Source organism: Poecilia formosa, unplaced genomic scaffold (genome assembly GCF_000485575.1).
Source record: "Poecilia formosa unplaced genomic scaffold, Poecilia_formosa-5.1.2 Scaffold38, whole genome shotgun sequence".
NCBI lineage: Eukaryota > Metazoa > Chordata > Actinopteri > Cyprinodontiformes > Poeciliidae > Poecilia > Poecilia formosa.
Genome location: NW_006799977.1, coordinates 1820272 through 1842160, shown reverse-complemented (window position 1 = coordinate 1842160; position 21889 = coordinate 1820272). Strand labels below are relative to the sequence as shown.

The following is a 21889-nucleotide window of genomic DNA, read 5'->3' as shown; positions in this document are numbered from 1 at the left end:
CCTTTTTACAACCTGGTGATAAAAAGTTTGGACCATTTTTCTTATGTTCAGAATATTTTCATCCAATCAATTACATTCCAAAATCTTAAAAACTGTAAACAGCTGGGCACAGCAACAAATTTTGTTTTTATGGTACAAAACAAACATTTAAAAAGGCACAAATAATGAGAAAATGTAATGGCTTACTAAATTTCTTTTTATATTGAAGAGTAATTGAAAACTTGACCAATAACTCTGCGATTTGCTTTTGTCCTTACCTTCACAGTGCTTCCTAGATATGATCGGGAGAGCTCAAGGCCAGATGACCATTGTCCGCTTGGTGAATGTTCTGCAGGAGGGAAAAAGACTGGCTTGTCCTGAAGGTTGCCCTGGCCGTGTAAGTAACTTTGTTTATGATTTTTCTTAACTTTCGTTAAAAGTTTTTCCTTCACATTAGTGTGTGCAGACAGAACTCCAATCTGTCTGAGCTGGTTCCAGAACAAACATCTGCTTCCCCGTGTAAGAGGCCTAGCTAAAAGCTTTCAAAGGCTGAAGTGTGATCTAAAGGTTTGGGGAAGTTCAAGTTAACAACATAAACAGGGGTGTCCAAACTTTTTGTCACGTGGACAAAATTGTCAAGACAAAAGCACTTACAGGCCGGGAAAAATAATAAACTAAGCTGCAAAACATTGGGTACAGCAGTCAGGTTTTTTGGCATGTAGATCCAACCCATAAAAGGGTTTTCCAGGTTTGCCTCATTGAAAGAAAGGCAATAGTGTGTTATAGCCTAAATTTTCTATTGTAAAATTTTAGACTGAAGGTTCTCTCTACATTTTTTGGCTCTTACCTACTTCTGCATACTTCAGCCGGGGAAAAAAACAAAAAACCTTTTGCTATATCTTTTGGTAATTTCAGCTTTTACAATTTTTTAAATATTTATACTTTTATTCACATTTCAGTTCTAATGAAATTCTTTAGAATTCCACAAAAATCACCATCTTTGACAGCTCACTACTAAAGCCTACTTCAAATTAGAAACTTCATTCAACTTTTAAACAAGTCACAAGATGTTCAGCTACCTTCAAATGATTCAACTTTTTGATATCGTAAGGGTTTTTCTAAAAAAAAATAAATAAATAAAAATTAAGTTGTATTCAGATTTTTCAGTTTTACAATGGAATCAATTGACAGAATAATTAATCTGACACTTTTTAAAATTTGACTGCTTGTTCACAAACAAAATGCTCCTGTTCGTACATATTACACTGTACAGTAATAATTTATGCATCAGAATGTAAGTGGGCGGCAGACTTGTGTCCTGCATTGCAGTTGTGGCCTTGACTTTGGACACCGCCCTGCTTTAAGGCAAACTGAGTAAGTGTTTAAAATCCAGTTTTATTTTCCAGGTGTATGAGCTGATGCGGAAGTGCTGGGAGCACACTCCGGAGCGGAGAATCACCTTCAAGCGTCTGATTGAGGAGCTGTCCATCCTGCAGCAGCACCACCAACAGAACAGCCTGTAAACCTCCACAAGGTTCTGTTGTGAAAGCAACATGGGACCAGGAGCGAGCTGCCAAATCAGACCATTAGCTGCATGTTCAGCTTCACGTCGCAGAGGAAATCCTGTCATAATCGCCCATAAACTTTCAGCGTCATCTGGGGGAAAAAAAAAATATATATATATATGCCTAACCATACTTTTAGATACTTCGCATTTGGAACTTATAATCCTGATATTTCCTGTTGTGATGAACATTTATGAAGAAATGAATCTTATATTCTACATAAAGTAGTTGATGTTTCTGGACCTGCTGGGATACTGTAGTGCTCTGAAGAACCGTTCATCATGAAAGGATGAACGGTTTGTGCCGCTGCTGGGTCATGGACTCCTTTTTTGAGAGAAAAATAGCACGATCCGAGTTGAGAATCATGGATTTTTAACGGTTTACATAGATTTGTTGTGCAAATGCAGCTTCCAAGAGGTGGAATTAAATTAGAGCCAGTAATCAAATAGCTGTATGACTTTCAGTCCAACACAGAAAGATCAGTAGCACAATTTTAATTGGAGTAAATTAATCTGAAGTCGTAGAAAATGTCCAACTTGATTGGAAAGAACCATCATCTTGCTTTGCATCAACTGTTTAACCTGCATTTGCACAGGAACTGTGTTTTTGTTTGTATCTTTTTTTTATTGTGCAATTGATCAGTGAGCCCAACATGCTGTAACGTTAAACATGGTTATGGAAAAGTGTTTCTAAGACAGGCAGTGGGGGGCAGCAGTGCTTCACTTTCCATCCGTTTTGCAGCCTTCCATGGAGCAAGTGGAGGCATGTCGGAACCCATAATCTGTAAATGCTCTGCTGCACAAGAGCAACAGCTGCAAAGTTCACCGGGAGACGACGTTAGATGGGCAGGAGTTGCTCCAACCAAGTGACTTTATTTTAAAATAATCCCACATTTTATGGTTGAACATGTTTATGCATATAACTTTTTTTTAAATGTAGTTTCACAATACTCCACAAGTATAAAAAGTGTATTTATCCACATTAGTGGAATTGCTTGGAGCTGAAGGGACTTTTTCTGCTCTAAATGCCACCCATGGGTCCGTCTGTCAGGCAGAGACGACATGGTCAAGATTACACGATGCGCTTTAATCCACATTTTATTTAGGAATGTAAAAGGCAAATCCTTCTGCTCTAAGAAAAAACATATGTATAATTTTTCAAGAAAAAAAAAAACATAAACTCTTAATGAAAAAATAAATAAAAGGTCTCAGTTTTCTTTTAAGTTTAAAGCAACATGTTCAAATGAAAATGGTTCTATATTGTACAGCAGTGTGATGTCATGCCAAATCTGCTCTAGAAATATCTTAGCAGTAAAACAATATTAATGTCAGTGTGATATAAAATTCCCCAAACTCTAGTTTGTTAGAAAACACACTTGAAAAGGAAAAATGTTAGTGTGGACCAGTAAACAGCCAATTGGAAATTATTTACAACCATTAAATTGGCCAAAAAACAAAACAAAACAAAAAACACCCAAGTGTATAAATATTGCAAACATGTGATCAAGAAACTTCCATGTTCATTCACTGTTGCAAAGTGCAACCTCTACTGATCAATCTGTAATGTGCAGATTCTCACAAGTACACTGTGAAACCCAACAACAGAACAGGAAGTCTGAATTTTAACCTAAACTCAGAGTAATTCCACCTGCTAATACAGACAGATTGTCATCTACCTGCAGTTTTAGCAGTGGCAACAGAGGAAGAGAATGAAGCCGTCCAGACCGTGTTGGTCACGCTTTTCATATATTGAATTAAAACAGCCATGTTGTTCCGCTGGGCACTTCTGTTTTCTCAGAACGGTTGTTTACAGCACAGGGAATTTCTGGTAAGCTTCATAGTGTCGAATTGGTGCATTACATACATCACAGCTAATCGTTAGCGCACTGTTGGCACGCGACCCATGCACATGGCGTCAGAGGCCTGTTGACCTTTGCCGAATGTCTTCCCCTCTCTCACAATCCGCTTTTCTGTCAAATAAAGCCCCCCAGAGCCAAGATAATCTTTTGAAAGAAACAAATGGAATTTTCACAGTCCATGCCTCCAGGAAGCAATTGTTTCTCAATAGCTGAGGGTCCCTGTATGAAGTGAAGATTTTCTGCTCAATTTAATTCCTCCAAAAATCTATTTGTTGCGTCAGACCACCATCGCCTTATTTCAGAGAAAATCACACACTAGCATGCTATTAGCTTCAGTTAATGTGTGTGTTGATCAGAATGACACAGCCAAACTCAAAATAGAAAGAAAAATTTAGAGAAAGTAATGCCATCTGTCACCTTAGCATCTCTAATAATCCCTTTCTCTGTTGATGCTGAGAATGATTCACTCTGCAGGTAACAAGCGCACAGTTTGGTTCGTATCCCCCAAGCATCGAGCAGACATGTGACAGCTCTACAGGTGCCTGCACAGCGCAGTAGTCTAGCAGACACAACACACTGTCTGCTCGCTTCAGTGAGCGAGCAGACAGTGGAGGAATAATCCCTGCAGGCTGAGCGGCTGAAGGCAGCTGAAGTTGTTTTCCCCCAATTTTCTTTCAGTCTCTCTCCCCCCATTTCTCCGTTGCCTTCCAGGAACTCATTTTAAGAGCATGACACAGACAAACGCACGGTGTCAGTGGATGGAACGTCGGTTCATTATCTGCAATTCAATGGATCACGGCAGCCGGAACTGAGAAGTTTTAATCAACTCAAGAAGCGGCAGACAGAAACCTACCAAGAACAAATAAACAAAGGAGCGACAGAGTGTTAATTTATAATTACTCACATCTCCAGCCGATTGCTTCTTACAGGAAGAAGATTAAAGTCATGTACTGACAGATACTGGCTGGAAATGCTCTTTGCTTCAGCCATTCACACATGAGACATGAAACTGGAAGTCTGAAATGAATCCAAGCCCATTGTCTGTCTAGTTTGGTGAAGAATCTTTTGGTGTAAATAAAATAAAACCAACAATACTATCCCACAAATGCCTCTGCAGATACAAAAAGCAAACAGTGGGTCCAGATGAAGCATCCCTTTTGTGTAAAATAATAAAATAGATGAACACCATTTTATACATACAATAGATCAGCATGTCCCTCCATACTCCTCCACCCAAATCACACAAATAATCCTAACGTTTTTAAGCAAATATACAGAACACTGGCAGCCTAAAACACAGCACATCAGTTCAAACTTTGCTTATTGCATTTTTTTTCCAATTAAATATTAGTAGTTACTTGAAAGTCTACGCAGGTACAAGTAGAAAATGCAAAAACAATTAAGCATGGTGGATGCATCTTTATGAGGGGCTAATTTGTTGTTGCACATAAAAATGTCATTTAAAATTGTATTGAGACAAAGACTGGACAAAGTCTTTGTCTCACAGAGACATCGAACTGATGAGACGATGATACAAACACACATAAGTCAATGGTTCTGAAATGATGGATAATTTCTCCTCATAACTGTCTGCTGTGTAATTATAGAAAATATATAATATTGCGCTACTCTAACACATCCAAATGAATCTAAAAATCATTTCAGTAACCCAGTAGCTCTCAATACAAGGTATGCAGTTACACGGGGAGGTACACAAAGCTTCATTTTCACGATCTGAAGTGGTTTGTCTGTATTCTCAAACAATTCTGAGATGGCGATAATGGCATATTGTGAAGAAAATGATCAGTACAACAGACAGAAATCTATTTGAAGCAAAAGTAAAAGATGGCACAGCAGACAAGCTCAACAAATGCTTTTCAAATCCTGCTGCCTCAATCTTAAGCTCCTCCTGTGGCTACGACACAACGCTCACTCCTTGGGCGTTTGTTTCCATCTTGAAATAAGACCAATCACTGTTATAGCTGCTCACTATGGAGGGAAATCCATTTCCAGTGCTGGAACAGACCAGAGTCCACCGTAATGTGCGAGAGTGGTCTGAGTTGAGTGAGTAAGGATAAAGCTAAAAGGAAAAAATAAATAAAATTAAATAAGTAAAAACAAAAAAAAAGAGCAGAGCAAATGCAAAATGATCTCAACCCAAAAAGATGTAAGGACAACAGTTTTTTCTTAATAGGAGACAAAGTGACGGATCAAAAAAGAATGAAACTACAAAAACCAAATTACAAACATGAACTGAGTCATTTGGATCCACAATACTAATAAATTGTATTACTATGACAATAACAAGAAGCAGTAGCAATGCTTATAGAATTAGACAAAAAAATAAATAAAAAAATTAAGCATAAATATTTAACCAAAAAAAGGAATCTGCCAAATTATAATTGATAATATTTAGATTAAACCTCAACCCTGAATTGATTTACAATATATATGCAAGAAATACTTTTTGCTGACAAGGACATTCTAAATTAAATAGAGATTAAATTAATACAGCACAGTCCAGCAGATACAGTTGGGGGTTTAATGTGAAAATTGGCAAAATTAGACAATCATATAAACTGTGGCCACCAGATGACAGCAAAGTGCTTCCAATATGATAATTGAGCGTTTTGAATATAGATTACCAGCCGTTGCCGTCTGGCTGTGTGGTAGTTTGGGGCGAATTCAACGGAATAATCTGAGGGTTTAAGCATACACACTGTAGTTAGGACTTATCTCCAATAAATGCTAAATATGGAGGCTCTCATGTAGAACAAGAATGAAAATTAAAAAGAAAAAAGTGAAACATGCAGACACCTACATGCACAGATACAGGGACAGAGGCTGATCAGACACCAAAAATCTTTTTTCCCCCAGTTATCTCATGAAACTTGTATGCACATTTAAAAACCCAGGTTTTTTGGCAGTAAATCCAGTAAAACTGACCAGCTAATTTGATGCTTACAAGGTTCCAAACAGGAAGTACAAATTCTTTCATGCTGCTATAGTGACTTGCAAAAGTATTTCTACCCCTACCATCCACAGACTTCAATGTACTGATGTCACCTTTCAATAGGATAAAAGCCCTAAACTTTCAGGTAGAGATACAGTGGCATATTCATCTGTAAAAATGGCCTAGTCAAAGTCCAGACCTAAATCTTATATATAAAGAATGGACACAAACTGAATAAACACAAATTTCAGTCAATATACAAAGCTGGTAGAGAGACCAGCAGTAACCACAGTGAAAATGGTTTCACAATGTAATGACTCAAAGGGACTAAATGAAAATGCACACCACACTTTTCAGTTTTTTATTTTAGAAAGCCGTTTATCCTAATGAAATCCATTGAAGTTATTAATTTCATGGTTTTAAAAAAAACTGGAAAACATTCCAAGGGTAGGAAAACTTTTGCAAGGCTTTTTGTCTGCTTACATTACAGCTCCATACAAATGCTAAGAGTTTATATTCAAAGTACAGCACAGCTTATTTTGTAACCAGCAGATTCTCCATTTCAATTATTATAATTCCCATGCAGTTACAGTAAACCATTTATTAATTTTAAATTTTGCCACAACTTATGCTGAACTGAGAATAAATATTTATAAAAAAAACAACATTTTGGTCCTCTAATCTTTATAAAAGGAGTTCCACAGCAGTTATTTTCAACGTGGGTTTTATTATTTTTTTGATGATCTGCAAGGGAATGATGCGTGACCTAGTTCAGTTTTGGTGTAAATGTTATTGGACCAAAATGACCCTGATTACAATTTGAACACCTCATAAGAATACCTGAATCTCAGCATTCTGAACTGTGTGGATGTAAACGTCACGTCGATCCGACCTGCAGTGACAAACACGTCTGGGTTTGCTGTCGCTCATGCCATTGTTGTTGGTTTTCACAGTGTGTGAGCATTACTGCCATGGCAATACAAGTGATATTGTTCTCAGAGATATAAAATTCTGAAATTTATAAGCAAAATGCAAAGACATAAAAAATAGAGATAGAAAAAATGAGAAAGCTGTAACCAGTGCCAGTTTAGAATGGCTGAAGACTTCAAATAAAAACCTTATACATTCATCCTTTGACAGTAGTTGGAGCCTTGGTTATTGCCTTTTTTTATTTTTTTTAAGTCAGTGCACTTAAACCTTAATGTTCAAACTGTGACTAAAAAACAACAAACCTCCTCTCATTATACAAGCTTTCTGTATACTGGCTTTACAATATTACCAAAAACTAACTGAAATCGTTTTTGCAAGGAATACATAAAAAATGTAATAAAATAAAATAAAATAAAAAAGCATTATACCCAGATTAAAACAGCTATTTACATACACTGTCCAATGTGTTTCCTGTTTCAGATTACATACACCAAGATTACTGCGCTTTCAAATACTTTGGGAAAGTCCAGACTGTATAATGGCTTTGAAAGCCTCTGATTATAAAGCAGCACCTCAAACATACTGCTTCCATCAAAGTAAAAAAAAATAAAAATCTGCCAACATATCAGAAAAAGCCCTACTCGCCTGGATCATCCTTGGTTAGTTTCCGGACTTATGAAGGTGCCACATTAATCTGTTCAAACAATTACACGCAACCATAAACACCCAGAAGACGTCCAGCCGTCACGTTGTTCAGGAAGGAGACGGCTTACAGTGTTTTGGTCTCACTGCAGACCAAAAGCAGAAGAGTGTGTGGCGATGGCGGCTCCAGCTGGCAAACGTGTCATTATACACAATGAGACATGTTTTCTACCAACATGGGCTGGAAGGCCATCCAGCAAAGAGGAAGCCATTATTTCAGAAGCGACATATAAAGCAAGACTAACATCCAAATTAGTGTCAGAGAAAAAATGTTTATGTATTTTTTTTTTGTTGTACAGTGTATGTAAATATCTGGTTTCAACTGTGCAAAAAATTAAATAAAAATCTAGATTTCATTCAACCTACAACTTTAAATACAGAAAAACTCTTACAAACTAACTTAATCACATGGAAAAATAATCCGGTTGACTCTACTGCTACTAAACTGGTCAAATAAATTAAGAGGAAATTTTTGCACATTGTTGTTTAACATACAGTTCTGACCACAAGCTTTCATTCAATCACTGTTAGTAAGACGGTGAGCCGATCCTTCTGGTTGGTGCCAACTTACGGCAAGCCGGATGTGCCATCCTGATCCTACAGATTTAAACACAATGTTTTAATTTTATCAACGTGTTTCTTCTGACCAGAAGCAAAGTTTAATGTTTGGAGTGGCCCAGTCCAGATTTCAAACTGATAGCAAGTCTGTAAAGAGAACTAAAGATTAGGGTGATGGCAAGGAGTTTCCTACAAAATATGAATACCAGTGGAAATGTTCAATTCAGGAATAAACATTTTTTATCAAATGAAAATAACTGAATCTACGTCACCCAGAGATATGATAAAAAACCAAAAAAAGCGTTCAAATAAATCATTAAAACACACAAATAAACATGACTTTCATGCTGATGAGTATGAGTATTGCATAATGAACTGTATGTTCATTGTGCAAATCCAATCAAACTGCTAAGTGTCAGAGCTAATTCAATCGCTCAATGGAAATGCTGAATTATTTTTCTACAAATAAAACAAATATATTTTAAGGCGGGGATGGGGAGCCTCCTGGAGCCATTTTATTACTTTCAGCCATTAATATTTAACAGTTCCTGTGCAGAATCCTCAGCCATGGTTTTTCTTAGCTGTGCAGTGACTCTGGGTCGAATCGTTTCTACAGTCTCAAAGCTTTATGAAAGTGGCGGCTGAATATGAAATTAAAGCTCCTGTTACAGATTCAACAAAACTTTCAGAAAAAACAAAAAAAGAGAGAAAATGATTTACAACAAAAACAGCAGAGGAGGAAAACTGCACCCGAATATTTGGCTTAGACAGTACAAAACAAACCAAATAACTATGTTAAAGTCTCATCAGGACTTATTGTTAATACAATACTCAAACTGCCTTGAAATATTATATTACAAATATATAAGAGTATATTGTAGATCAACAAAACAAATCTGACGCTGAATATTTTTTTCTGTTGTACACCACACTCAAAAATGAGCATCAAAACGCCCTTTATTTTATGTTATTGTCTGTTACGCATGGCTTTATATATTCTATACTACACTGCGATATTTACACAGCAGTTAATTTAGTTATTCCCTCAGTCTACGTCTGAAAAGTCCAACTATTGAGGGACTCCATTTAATTCACCAAAATTAAGGGATTCGATCGGTTTAGACCCTTTTTATCCTGATGTTCTCCCAAAACTTGGGATAGAAATGGCTGACGCTTCCTACAGATAACAGCAAAGCAACACACAAAACACACACACACACACACACACCCTCAGGTAGGTTTAGAGAAAGTCCTGGGTAATAAAAAGGCAGTGAAGCTAGAAGAAATGGATGTCAGTCTGACTGACGAATCAAATTTGAGAGTTTCTTTAAAAAAAAAAGACATGGAAAGGACCAAAGGGGGGCAGTTTCAGCATCCAGACAGGTCAGCTGCCTGCAAATAGAAAAGCAACTTCTACACACACATATAATATACTTTAGTTTAGATTATGTTTGGAAAAAAGAAAAAAAAAAGATGTACAGGATAATATTAGTTAGGAACAGTGACAGAGAAACTGACATTTACAATAAATAGTTAAGGCTTGAACAAGACAAAAGCAATACTGTGAAAGAGTGTAATAAAGTTTCAAAATCAAAGAGCACTATGGCTTGTTTTCACTCCGGCCATCTGCTACCCTGACTCAACCCGACCTGACACCTACTGCAGGGACGCACAATGGCAGCCACAGAAAAGGCCACTAGAGGGAGCCGTGACATCCAGCTGGTTGTGTCTCCCTCCTGAAGCTGTGGGCTTTAAGGTCATTTGGTTCACTCTACAGCCTCTTCCTCTTGAAGTAGTCGGCGTACTGCCCCCCCAGGCCCTGGGAGTGCTGCCCGATGTACGCGCCCTCTGATGGCGGCGCCTCCTGCACCGCCAGCTGAGGGTAGTCCCTCTTAATGCCACGGGTCTGGTTCTGAGGAGACACAAAACGACAGGCGGGAAGGAAGTTATTCGGCAAAAGGTAATTTTAACCCACAGTGTTTGCTTGAATAAGCCTGCAGCAGTTAATTGATTGTATGATCAATTAAAATGACCTTAATCATTTCTATTCTGGTGATTAATGATTTTTGAAGGGAGATTTTGTTTACAAAGAAATTATAATTAATTTTATTTATGGTTTTGGATGTGTGTGTGTGTGGTTTTTATTTCCCTTTTATTTATTGTTTTTGGTTGCGTTTTAATTGAATATTTAAAATGTCTTGTAGTTCGTGTGTAGTGTTCTTTAAAAAAATTTAAGTTTATTGATCTTTGAGAGGAAAAACTTTTATCATTGTGCCATTATCCATGTATTACTTGAAATTGGTCTAAAAAAAAAAACAACATTATAATTTATTGAAATAATTTCTGGGACAATTTATCATCCAGTGAAATTTGTTATTGTGACAATCCTACGTTTGAAGTGGAACAACTTCATATTCTAGATGTTTAAAGCACAACAGTTAAATGAACCAGCAAAGTATTCCTCATCCCATTACTGGAACACTGTTGTCAAATGCCTAAGCAGATGATGCATAAAAACAGATAAATTAGCGTTGCAATTAGCTTTTATTATTAAAACAGTAAATAAATAAATAAACCTCATAAGGCATTATGGGAAGAGCACATATTTGATATTGAAGCCACTGCAGAAAACAAGCTCTACGCATAGTGAATGTAAAGAAAGTCCAAAGGAACTCAACCACTGATCTGCATGTGGTCTAATGCAGGTAAGATACTAACTATTCTCAATGCTGTTAAAGAGAAACACTGAGAGAAAAAAGGAAGCAGCTCTTGTACAGATTGAGCAGGCCGCCGCTGCAGAGCGAATGGGGCCACAGAGGCAGTTTGCACAAACAAATGTAAATCTCACTAAAGGCGAGACTCGGCAAGGAAGTCTGGAACTGTTTGGTTTATGTCGCCAGTGTTCCTTTCCGTGAACCTCCTGTAGATTATACAGCCTTAAACTTCTTCAACAAAAACAAGAGAAAAGAGAAAGCCAAGCAAGCTGCACTGATGTTTTACCTCTACGGTATCATTATACTCATAATTATATATTTAATAGGAGGGTGGATGGAGGGATAGTTGTTAGCACCACTTTGAAGGACTGACTTGGTACAGAAAGCGTACCAACCTTCCTGTAACAGCCCTGATGTGTAATTCAGGGCTCCGACATTTTTCTACAAATCTATTTTGACTTACATTTCCACAGTTCCCATTTCTTTACACATGTTTAAATTATTAATAATTAAAGTTAAATATGGATTTATACCAGATATTTCCACAGAGTGCAAACTTAAATATCTTGAAAATACCAGAAACAGGAAGGAAGGAAGACAGGGAGAAGGATGGAGACAAGACAGAAGGACAGAAGGGAGGTAAGACATACCTCCCTAAATACAAGAAAAACATAATGGAGTAAGAGAGGAAAGATGGAAAAACAGAAGGCAAGAAGAAGAGAAGGAATGTGACAAGAACAGAACAATGGAAAGATGAACAATTTGGAAAATAGGAGGAAGAAAGAAATGAACCAAGGAAGGGCACAAGAAAAGAAGGGAAAAGGAAAGACATGAGAAAGGAAGGGATGAGACAAGTCAGGGGGAAACAAGGAAGGATGGTAGGAAAGGAAAGGGGTGACAAAGGGAAGACAGGAAAAAAAAGAAGGATGTTAGTAGAGGATGTTTGAAATAATATTTTCAATCCTCTTATTTTGTTTTTTCACACTTGGCTAAGACTAGAATTCAAATACCAAACATATTCAGCTGTGTAGGCACCATGTTAATTGGTTCTAGGTTTTTTAAATGTTCAAAACAAAGAACAGGCTGTACTAATGTCTCAATGTTAATTCCCAAAGCACTAGATTCATATGAGTAGAACATTTGTTTGGTTTTCAGTATTTATGTAGCTTTTATTGACTAAAACATATTACCATTTACGGATTCTGGTCAATACAACTGTTCCCTGTAATTTCAATTCAAAGCTTCGTAGGGAATTAACCTTTTATGGCTCTTTAGCTTCAGTTTTTGTATGACATCTGGTCTGTAATATGTTAGTGAAAAACCCCTAGGCAACATTTTGCTTTGAATATTTCAAGAAATAGAGAGGAAATGAAATCCAACGACTGAATGTATTCAGTTTATGTTTTCAACAGGAAGTGTGCTGATTGAGAAAATGTTAACATTAATAATCCTGTCATTTAAGATTGAAATAGAATGAAATTCTGTTTGTTTTTATTGTAATGCAACCTTTCACTTTCAATAAGTCTTTATAAAGCTAACAGTCTCCTAAATTTACAATGGTGCTGATAATGAGAGATACAGACAGAAACTGTCAGACTGACAGAAAGTCATACAGTAAAAAACCTAACCTGCTGATTAACGCTGTGTATGGAATTCTAAGGGACTTACCTGCAAAACCAAATACTAAGATTTTTTTTTAAGCTGATGAAAATATTATATTACCTTTTTTCTCCCCTCTGAGCTTCACTTAGAAAAGTATGAAAGTACAAATGGCCAACAGCTTGATGCTTTTATATAATCTCTACTCACATAATAGTACGTGTTCCAGTCGGTGGCTGCAGTGTGTGCATGTGTGACGGAGCTAGGTGTAGCTGCGGGTGGGTGTGGAGCTCCGAGGAAGCCGGGCATTAAAGGCAGGGTGCTGTAGGCTGGGAGCACGGCGGCGGCAGGTAGGACTGCGGGAGGAGGTGCTGGACCATTACTGACTGCATGCAGAGGGACCCCCAAAGGCTTACACACATCCACTTCCTGCAACACACACACACACACACGCACAAATGCAAAAAAAGATGAGTCAACAAACTGCAAGGATAAAACTACCCCCTAAAATTGTACACTTATAATTTGCATCTCATGATTCTGCCAGCTGTTAACTTTTCTGCCCTCTAGTGGCTGTTAAAGGCCATACTCAATATTTATCACATTTGTTTATGACACTCACACGAAACCTGTTTAAAATATTCCCGTGAACATAAATTGAGTTCATTATCAAAGCTTCAGCTGCTGAACACCACATATGCATGCATGAATAAATCTGAACGTAAACCCTTCAGAAGACCTTTATGAATTTATACAGACTCATTCTGCACACTAAAATTTAATAAATGGTTCGCATTACTCATGTTCTCACAGCATTACTGAAGACAACCATACACACACAAGGTAGATAAGTTTGTATCAGGTGCTGGGTGCAGAGCGATGCTTTTCTCCAATTTATTTACACCCTTAAAGATGACATCAGTGTCACCCAATCTGAACAATCATGCAAATAGTGTTTATGCCAGAGAAGGAATCTGAGGGATACGACACAGTTTACTTTGGAGAGAAGCAAAACTGCATGGAGAACTTTCTTTTTATGCAGATGTCCCATACTGGATGCAATCTGCAACCAGTTTTAATAATGAACTGAACTTGATCAATTGAAATGTATATGATTGATTTGAAATTACTTCCGTTAATTTTTGCAAAGACATTTGTTGCAAATTGGTGCTGCTGACATGGATACATTGGATGGAAACTTGCAGAAACTTGCCTTGCATCAAGCTTTCAATTACATTTATTTACCTACATTTACCTATAAGGATTTTCATTGCTCATTAATTTACTTGCTAAAACAAATTTGTTCTTTGCCACAGAGAATGCTGATAACAAAATGTTTAGCGTAAATGGAGAGAATATGAGGTGTTGGATGCAGCTTGGGCAGACTGTGTACCTTGCTGGCGAAGGCCTGGTTGGTTGTTGCAGGCTGGGAGTAGTACTGAGTGACAGCCTGCATGTAGGTAGTGTAATCCCCGTAGGTGGAGGCGGCGGGAACCTGGAACATAACCAGCTTACAGTCACAGAAATTACTATCACTTCACAAGTTGATCCTAATTTATAAACAAAAACTCTGAGAACAGGTTGGGAAGCCCTTTAAAAAAATCTTTCACTATAAACAGTGTTTCGCAAAGGAATTCATACCCTCTAAACATCCTTTTTTTTAAAAAAAAAAAATAATGCAACCATAAACTTCATTGTATATTTTTTTAATTACAAAATAAAACCCAACCTTCTAACATGTTTTAATGGAATGTTCCTCTTGTGAGCCACTTAATCTCAGTATAAATCCAGATGTTGTGTGAAGGCTTCATATGTTTGTTAGAGAACATTAGTGAACAAAAAGGGTCATGAAAACCAAGGAACACGTCAGGTAGGATTTTGGCAAAGTATAAATCCAATGGTGCCGAGTTTCACAACTCAGACGGGAGAATCTGTTGATCAGGGAACTATTAGTTGCTCTCTTCACCAATCTGACCTTTACGAAAGCGTGTCAAGAAGTGTATATGGAAGAAGGTGGTCTGGTCAATGAGACCAAAATTATGATAGGAGACTTGCACTGCACCTTAACCTGCACCCACCACCCCTACTATGAAACATGTTGGTGCCAGCATCATGCTGTGGGCATGCTTTTCTTCATTAGTGAGAGGAATGTTGGTCAGAGTTAGCAGCAATTCTGGAGAAAAATATATTAAAAGGCACCAAAAGACTTGGGAGTAGGGCAGAGGTTCATCTTCCACCTGGGCAAAACAACCAAAATACCATAAACTATCTGCAGCTGCTCAATATTATTTACCAAAGTTGCATAATCACATTATTTTGTCTTTACTGTAAATTAATAATAGTGGAAGGGAGGAAAGGAAACGCATGACAGGAGGCTCTGTTATGTAAATGACAAAACAGTCAAAACTGCCAAAATACAAACCTGTTCAAGGCTTACCAAGTGTCACCCAGTTCTTTTTAAAGACATGCTAAGTTATTCTCCATGAATATGTGGACAAACGGATGTTTTCTAACACTATTTTATTCCACTCTTAAAAGTCAGAGGCACAATATTCTCAGTCAGGCTGAATTGCTCTTTGAGATTACCGTCTTTCCCAGGGTTTCTGCAGGTTTCTCCACCTCAAATTTAAGGGATTTTAAGACCACTATGAATTAAATTTAAGACCTGCATCATGGCAGAAATGTACAAAAGAAAGTTTCATACTGTATATTTTAGTAGTGCCAGGCTTTTCCACAAAATGCATGTAACATTGTGTGGGTTGGCAACAGAATTGAGCCAGTGGGAAAGATGGGCATTGTACAGCCAACCAACAGCAGATAAATTTACACTTACCAACAATAGATGCAAAAAACTAGCAAGTTAGCTAGCAAGAATCTATCAGCAGCTAGTTAGCGGTAGTCTCAACTATCCCAAGTTACAGAACAGAGTGAAGATGTCTGTGTGCGACTCAAATGTTTGCCTGAAAGAAAAGTGCCTCAAGAAAAATAAACTACATAGAAAGTTCTGCCATAACATTTAAGACCTGTGAAGAACACATTTAAAGTCAACTTAAATTTTTCTAACAAATTTAAGACATTTTAAGGCCTTAATTGTGGAAATAAGACTCTCTAAGGATGCATTTACATCCCCGCTACCTGTGTGTGCTCCTTGCTGTAGTCTGCAGCTGTGCCGTCCTGTGGGGCGGTGGTGCTGTAGGTGTGTGCCTGCGCTGCCTGGTAGTGCTGGTACCACTGGTGCATGGCCTCCTAAAGTACAGATCAGCCAGAATAAGGAGAAAAATGTCAGAGAGACGTTTGCTCTGATTCGGTGAGGAGCAGTTTTCATCCATCCTGCTCCTCACCTCAAGCTCCCTTCATTGTCGCTCATTAAGCATCGTTCCTACAGACAGCTCTGTCACGTCCCCACCCCTCCTTTGTCTCATCTTTCCAGACAAATTAAGCCGACTGTTTTATTGGTTATCTAATAATGACTCATTTGTTTGGATGAGTAGATTGTAATTAACATTTAGAAAAGGGGCTTTCTTCTCGCCGCTAAATATCAGATATGTCATTTGCTGCTGGAGGAGGCACGACGACAAGTGGAGAAGGAGAAATGGAGTGACAGGGGAGGAAGAGAAAAGAATGGACGGCAGGAACAGACAAACAGCCAGTAGGAGGGCTTCACGACTTATTTTGAGAGGAGGGTTGAGAAACGAGGGGAGCAGGGGACAGATGGAGACACACGCTGCCAAATCCACTCTCATTCTGCCCGTCTCTTCTCCCAGAAACCCACAGTTAAATCTCCCCATCACCTATGCAATACAGGTGCTAACTGTGACCCAGCAGAGCAACAGATATCCACATATTAGCATATTTGTTTTGCAGTACCTGGGTGTAGGCTTGGTTGTACTGGGTGAAGTCGGAGGAGGTGTCAGAGCTGTACGGGGCGGGGGTTGTAACTGCTGCGCTGTGGGAGAACGAGACAGGGCCCTGCGAGGCCACAGGAGCCACTGGGGCCCCGTAGACCCCGGTGCCCGGCTGTCCTCCCTGAGGCTTGTTAGCCACAGAGTCTGATGGGAGACAAACAGGAGACGCAGTGTGTGAATTCAGATGTACAGAGGCTGGTAAAGGTGGCGCGCTGCTCGACTTTTTCCACGTTTTATCACGTCACAACCACAATCCCCTTCTGGAAACAGACCAATACAAAGTCGAATATAAGATAATGTAAAAAAAAAAAAATAATAATAATTTTAAAAAAATGAATTTTTATTTATTTTTATTTCCTAGAAATAAAAATCCAACATGTGCAGTGTGTGTATTTAACCTTCCTGAGTCAATATCAGAGCAGATGGAGTTTGTTGATAAACATCAAGTTCTCCCACATATTTACAATTATACTAGGTCTGGACTTTGACTAGGTCAGTGAGACACATGAATATTCTGTAATTTCAACCATTCCATTGTAGTTCTGGCTGTATGTTTAAGTCAGTGTTCTGGAGGAAAGCGGATCTCTGCTCCTCATCAACAGCTCTTGTCTCAAGAATCGCTTTGTATTGAACTCCATCCTGTCAGCACTGACCATTTTAACCAAGCAGACAAAACCAGAATATCCATAAACCATAAGCTGCAGCATAGTACAAGTTAAAAAACAAGCTAGTGTGCAAAATAATAGTGTTTTTCTCAGGTGGGTGGGGTATGTGTAATCATATGATAATGTTATTATGTTAATATGTTAATCACTTTCCAGTTAAAGATGAACTCTTTATTGCCCCAAAGTGGTAGGGGAAGTTGATTGTCAGCAGGTTTTACTGGGTGCATTTAAGAGAGGAGCAGCATAGTTACTCATTTTGTCCATTTTAGGTAATATTTATTTTTATTTATTTTACTTTTAAATGTGAACAACATTGTTGACTAGCTTGTTTTAAGATCCACCTGCTGATTACCTAGTTAGCATTTGATTCAAGTTCAAGAAATGTATATATATCATTTATTGTATTTTTTGTGTTTGCCTTTTTTTAACACTACTTGGTGTTTAATTTCTTATCAACTTTCAGTATGTTTTACCAAAAAAACCCAGTGGACTGCTGGTGGACTGCCCTAGTGCCCCTAGCACGTTTTCAGGGGGAAACCCTGAATGTGTTATGACATTTAACACCCATGGATAATTTTTCATTTCACACTAAAACATGTTGAGATTTTTCCCCCCATGTTGTACATTCTGCTGCTGAAAGTGACTGCTGCTGTCCACAAGTTTGTTTTCCTTTAACAATGTCCAGGTGGGTGGAACTTGTCAAAGTAACTTCCATATGAGTGGCAGGACCCAGAGTTACTCAGCAGAACATTTCATGGCCTCCACCTGTCAGAGGATTTGATGTTGCAGCTGACTGGAGAATAGAAGCTGAACACACACAGATGATCCAGGCTCAGACTGGTGTTTTTTTTTTTGTTTTTTTGTTTTTTCAGAGCCTCCAACCAGAGCAGGGCTACATGGAAAAGGCATGTTGAGCCATAAATGTTTACACGGTACTGAATGTACATCCACCGCAGGGAAATGAATGATGCTGCAAGAGAGATTCAAAATGTGACTCTGTGCTGACTCTCTGCTGGCTTCCACATATAAATAAGCAACCTAGAAGATATATAACCTCACAAATCAAACACATATTGTTTGCAAATAAAATTTAGCATATTCCATCCAAGTGTAGTTTTGGTATTAAAGGCGGACCATCCACTATAGTTTTACTATGACACCGTTTGTCCAACAGCTTACACAATAAAAGACAGAACCTAATCAAGCTATTCTTCCTGTGTGCACGTTTCTGCACTCACTTTGCAGAACGACTCCCGGCATCACGCTGGCCAAGTTCAGGTAAGGATTGGAGGGCAGTCTGACTTCTTTAGGAGGATCGCCCAATAAAGAATTCTGACCACAGTTTACCTGATGAGAGAAAGACACTTTAACCACACAGTGATAACAATAATAATGTTTTATTTTGCATTGATTTGTTGCATTGACATTTGTGTACCATACCATGTTTGAAAATTCAAGAGGTATGAAAACCTTTGCAAGGCACTGTATTCATAACACAATAACTAGGCTTTATAGCTGAACTTTGTGAAATGTTTTTCTGTTAATTACACTTTCTTCCCAATTAAAACATTTTAAGACAATCCCAAGATGGGAATTAGTTCCCAGAAGAACCTCAACACTGATTATGCCTGCACACCGACTTGGAAGGAATCAGGTTAACGTATTCTAGAGGTGCTGTGGTTAAACGAGGCGCAATCAAAGAGCAAACAAGTCGGCGCAGGTGAAGACTGCAAGGGATGTCAGAGAAGGAAAGACATCCAGGAAGGCAGAGAGGCAAACTGAAGGCCTTAAAATGTCAGAAGATTACCAGGTTCAAGTAGTGAGAAATATAGACATTTCAACATTTGCTGACATCACTGTTGCAAGTGATGTCAGCAAAATGTGTTACAATTTTAAATTTCATGTGAAAGAAAATGGCTATTAAAAAAAAACCGAGGGTGACAAAAAGCATATAGGTTTATAAAATCAACAGTACCAGCCTTAATTATTGGCAATCAAGAGGCAACGGAACAGCCTATATATAGTTTATGACCAATATAGTTGCAAAAGTTGTGTCCAGCCAATAGTTACACTCGTTTTTAGGGAAAGAAATTGCCTAACCCTGAATAACAGTAAATTATTTGTTACCAGCAGTTACAGTTGGTTCTTATTAGAACTGAAACGATTAATTGGAATAACTGTGATGAATTGATTATCAAAGTAACTGTCAACTAATATAGTAATTGATTAATCATTAGCTGGCAAATACAGACTCAAAAAAGACCCTTTTGCTGAAAGAACACAGTCAGAGCAATAACAACCTTTGTAAAAATGTCCTGAACTCAAGTGGCATAAATTCATCATTTGCAATAATTTATAGCAAATGATCATTCGTAAAAAAATAGTCATTATCTAGGAATGCTGTTATTGCATTTTAGGCCAAATACGTCATTTTCTTTTTTGTCTATTTGCATCTTTTAATGTAATTCTAACACTGTATTAGAAAAAGTTTTAGTGGTTAAATGAAAATCTTCAGAATCAATTAATGAATAATAATCGATAGATTAAGATAAAAACTGGTTCCAGGCCTCATTCATATTAAATAAGGAAGAAGCATGGTGTAATCTGGTAAAACAAAGATCTTCAAAGACTAGAAGAGTGTGATCTTGGCTGATCTGGCTTCTGATCTGGAAGAAGCTATGGAACAGGGTGGCGTTATTACACCTTGCTATGCTCACCATGTTAGTCAGGCTGTTACCATCTGAGCTGTTGTGCTGGCCTGATGATGTATACCCTCCTCCAGGGGGCTTAGGTGGAGGCGGCCCAAGGCCTGAGTTACTTATGCCCAAAGAGAACGTCTGGCCCTGTGGCTGGGCGCTCCCCATCGTCCCGGGAGGAGCCGGCTGCCTGTCGCATGATGTGGGACAGGAAGAGGAGGAAGCAGAAGGGGTTGTTGACACAGAATGGGAGATGTTTTGGTCTCCCCCGCCTGCTCCTGCTCCTCGACCCTGAAGGTACGGCATCACACCTGCTGCTGACACCACTACTGTCGGGTTGTGGGTAGAATTTGGCACAGACTCCTGGAGCAACTCTACGATGAAAAAGATGGGAAAACATATGAGATTAAAAAAAAATGGCAAAGGAAATGAATGAGAGGGAAAGGGAAGATAAGAGGGGAGAAAGATAGAGAGAAGAAATAAAGTAGAGGAAATTAAGCAAAGTAAGGTGGGAGAAGGATGCCAGACTCTATAAGAGACGGCTTTTACTGATGACCATCAGTATCTGTCTCCTCTGGAAGAAAAAAAACATGGTCTTGGTGAAACCTGAGATTCCAGCCTGACTGTCTCGGTAGAGCTGACTGTAATATTTTACAATGGGCTTCCTGCTCATCCTTCATCACTTATCATGCTCATCTACAGCTCAGCACTTAGCTGCACACTCCCAATATCTCTTTTACTCACTCCAGGGTTTAATAACAAAAAGATGTGCGTACACATATAAACAAAAGACACACACACATACAACACTAAAGGTGAACACACGCGGTCATAAATATTACAGATCTAATAACGCTGTGACAAATAACCTCTGCAGCACAATGACAGAACTGGCTCTAACGAGCCTTAAGGCTAGCATTCCAAGCTAACACTGATTATGGCTTTACTTCACAAACAAAATACACACAGAAGGACAGACCCACAAATACATTAGTACACGCAAATGTCTGCTTTTTCTCTGTGCAGTATATGTGAGATATCATTTCCATTTAAAGCAACAACAGCTCATCTCTGCTGGGGATTTAAATTGAAAATGCACCGCTGCTTCCTGGGGATGTTTTGTACAGTAATGTACAGCTGTGAGATATTTGGCTCTGACAACCCGAACACTTACAGTTTGTGTCAACGAGTTCACATATCTGCAATGATCTTCCAGTATGAAGATATCCCTACCGTTGGGTACTAGAGGTCTAAGAATAGTTTGCTGAGCATGAACACAATGTGGATTAAATCTCAAGTTTGTTTAAAATCCTCTTCTTTAAGCTTCTTCTTGATGACCTAACCCTGACTTGACACTTTAGAATAGAGAACATTACTGACTAAAGGCAACTTTGAATTCCTCCAGAACAATTTTTCTCTCAGAGGTTTGATTTACCCTGATTGTTTTTTTCCATTTTGTGGGTGTGTGCCACAAAATGCAAGCTAGCTAGCTATGTAGACAAGCTAGCTAGCTGGATCTAGCTAACTTGAACCATCTAGCCATACCCAGTTAGCAATCTCTGTGTTTTATAATACAATATACCCTAAAGGAACATGTTTATAAACTGAGTTTGCACATGTTTTTGTGGAAGTGAAGGTTTGATAACATATAAACACCCAGAAGTACAAATTAACACTTTATTACTCCATCTGCTATTTCAAGTCCCTGACAAATTGAGTTTGTTGTCTCTACCGCAGGGTGACACGGTGACCTTCGGAATTCCTC

General features: G+C 38.3%; 2 protein-coding genes and 1 long non-coding RNA gene across 3 annotated transcripts in view; 2 read left to right on the top strand and 1 right to left on the bottom strand.

Moving 5' to 3' along the window:
* jak1 (Janus kinase 1) overlaps nt 1-3014 on the top strand; it is a 32209-nt gene extending 29195 nt beyond the window's left edge. Inside the window, exons 24-25 of the mRNA XM_007550870.2 lie at nt 266-376; nt 1386-3014. Of these exons, the coding sequence (XP_007550932.1) occupies nt 266-376; nt 1386-1502 (228 nt within the window). The 3' untranslated portion in view covers nt 1503-3014. The remainder of the gene's footprint in view (nt 1-265; nt 377-1385) is intronic.
* A 2509-nt stretch (nt 3015-5523) lies between these two features.
* On the top strand, nt 5524-9884 carry LOC107836083 (uncharacterized). The gene is made up of 2 exons (XR_001661928.1): nt 5524-8542; nt 8591-9884. It is a non-coding gene; the product is annotated as an uncharacterized LOC107836083 (long non-coding RNA).
* Nucleotides 7216-21889, bottom strand: part of raver2 (ribonucleoprotein, PTB-binding 2) — an 84177-nt gene continuing 69503 nt past the window's right edge. Inside the window, exons 10-16 of the mRNA XM_007550869.2 lie at nt 20146-20498; nt 18667-18775; nt 16726-16907; nt 15994-16104; nt 14252-14353; nt 13069-13287; nt 7216-10457 (exon numbers count right to left, since the gene is read on the bottom strand). Coding sequence (XP_007550931.2) covers nt 10317-10457; nt 13069-13287; nt 14252-14353; nt 15994-16104; nt 16726-16907; nt 18667-18775; nt 20146-20498 — 1217 coding nt within the window. The 3' untranslated portion in view covers nt 7216-10316. The remainder of the gene's footprint in view (nt 10458-13068; nt 13288-14251; nt 14354-15993; nt 16105-16725; nt 16908-18666; nt 18776-20145; nt 20499-21889) is intronic.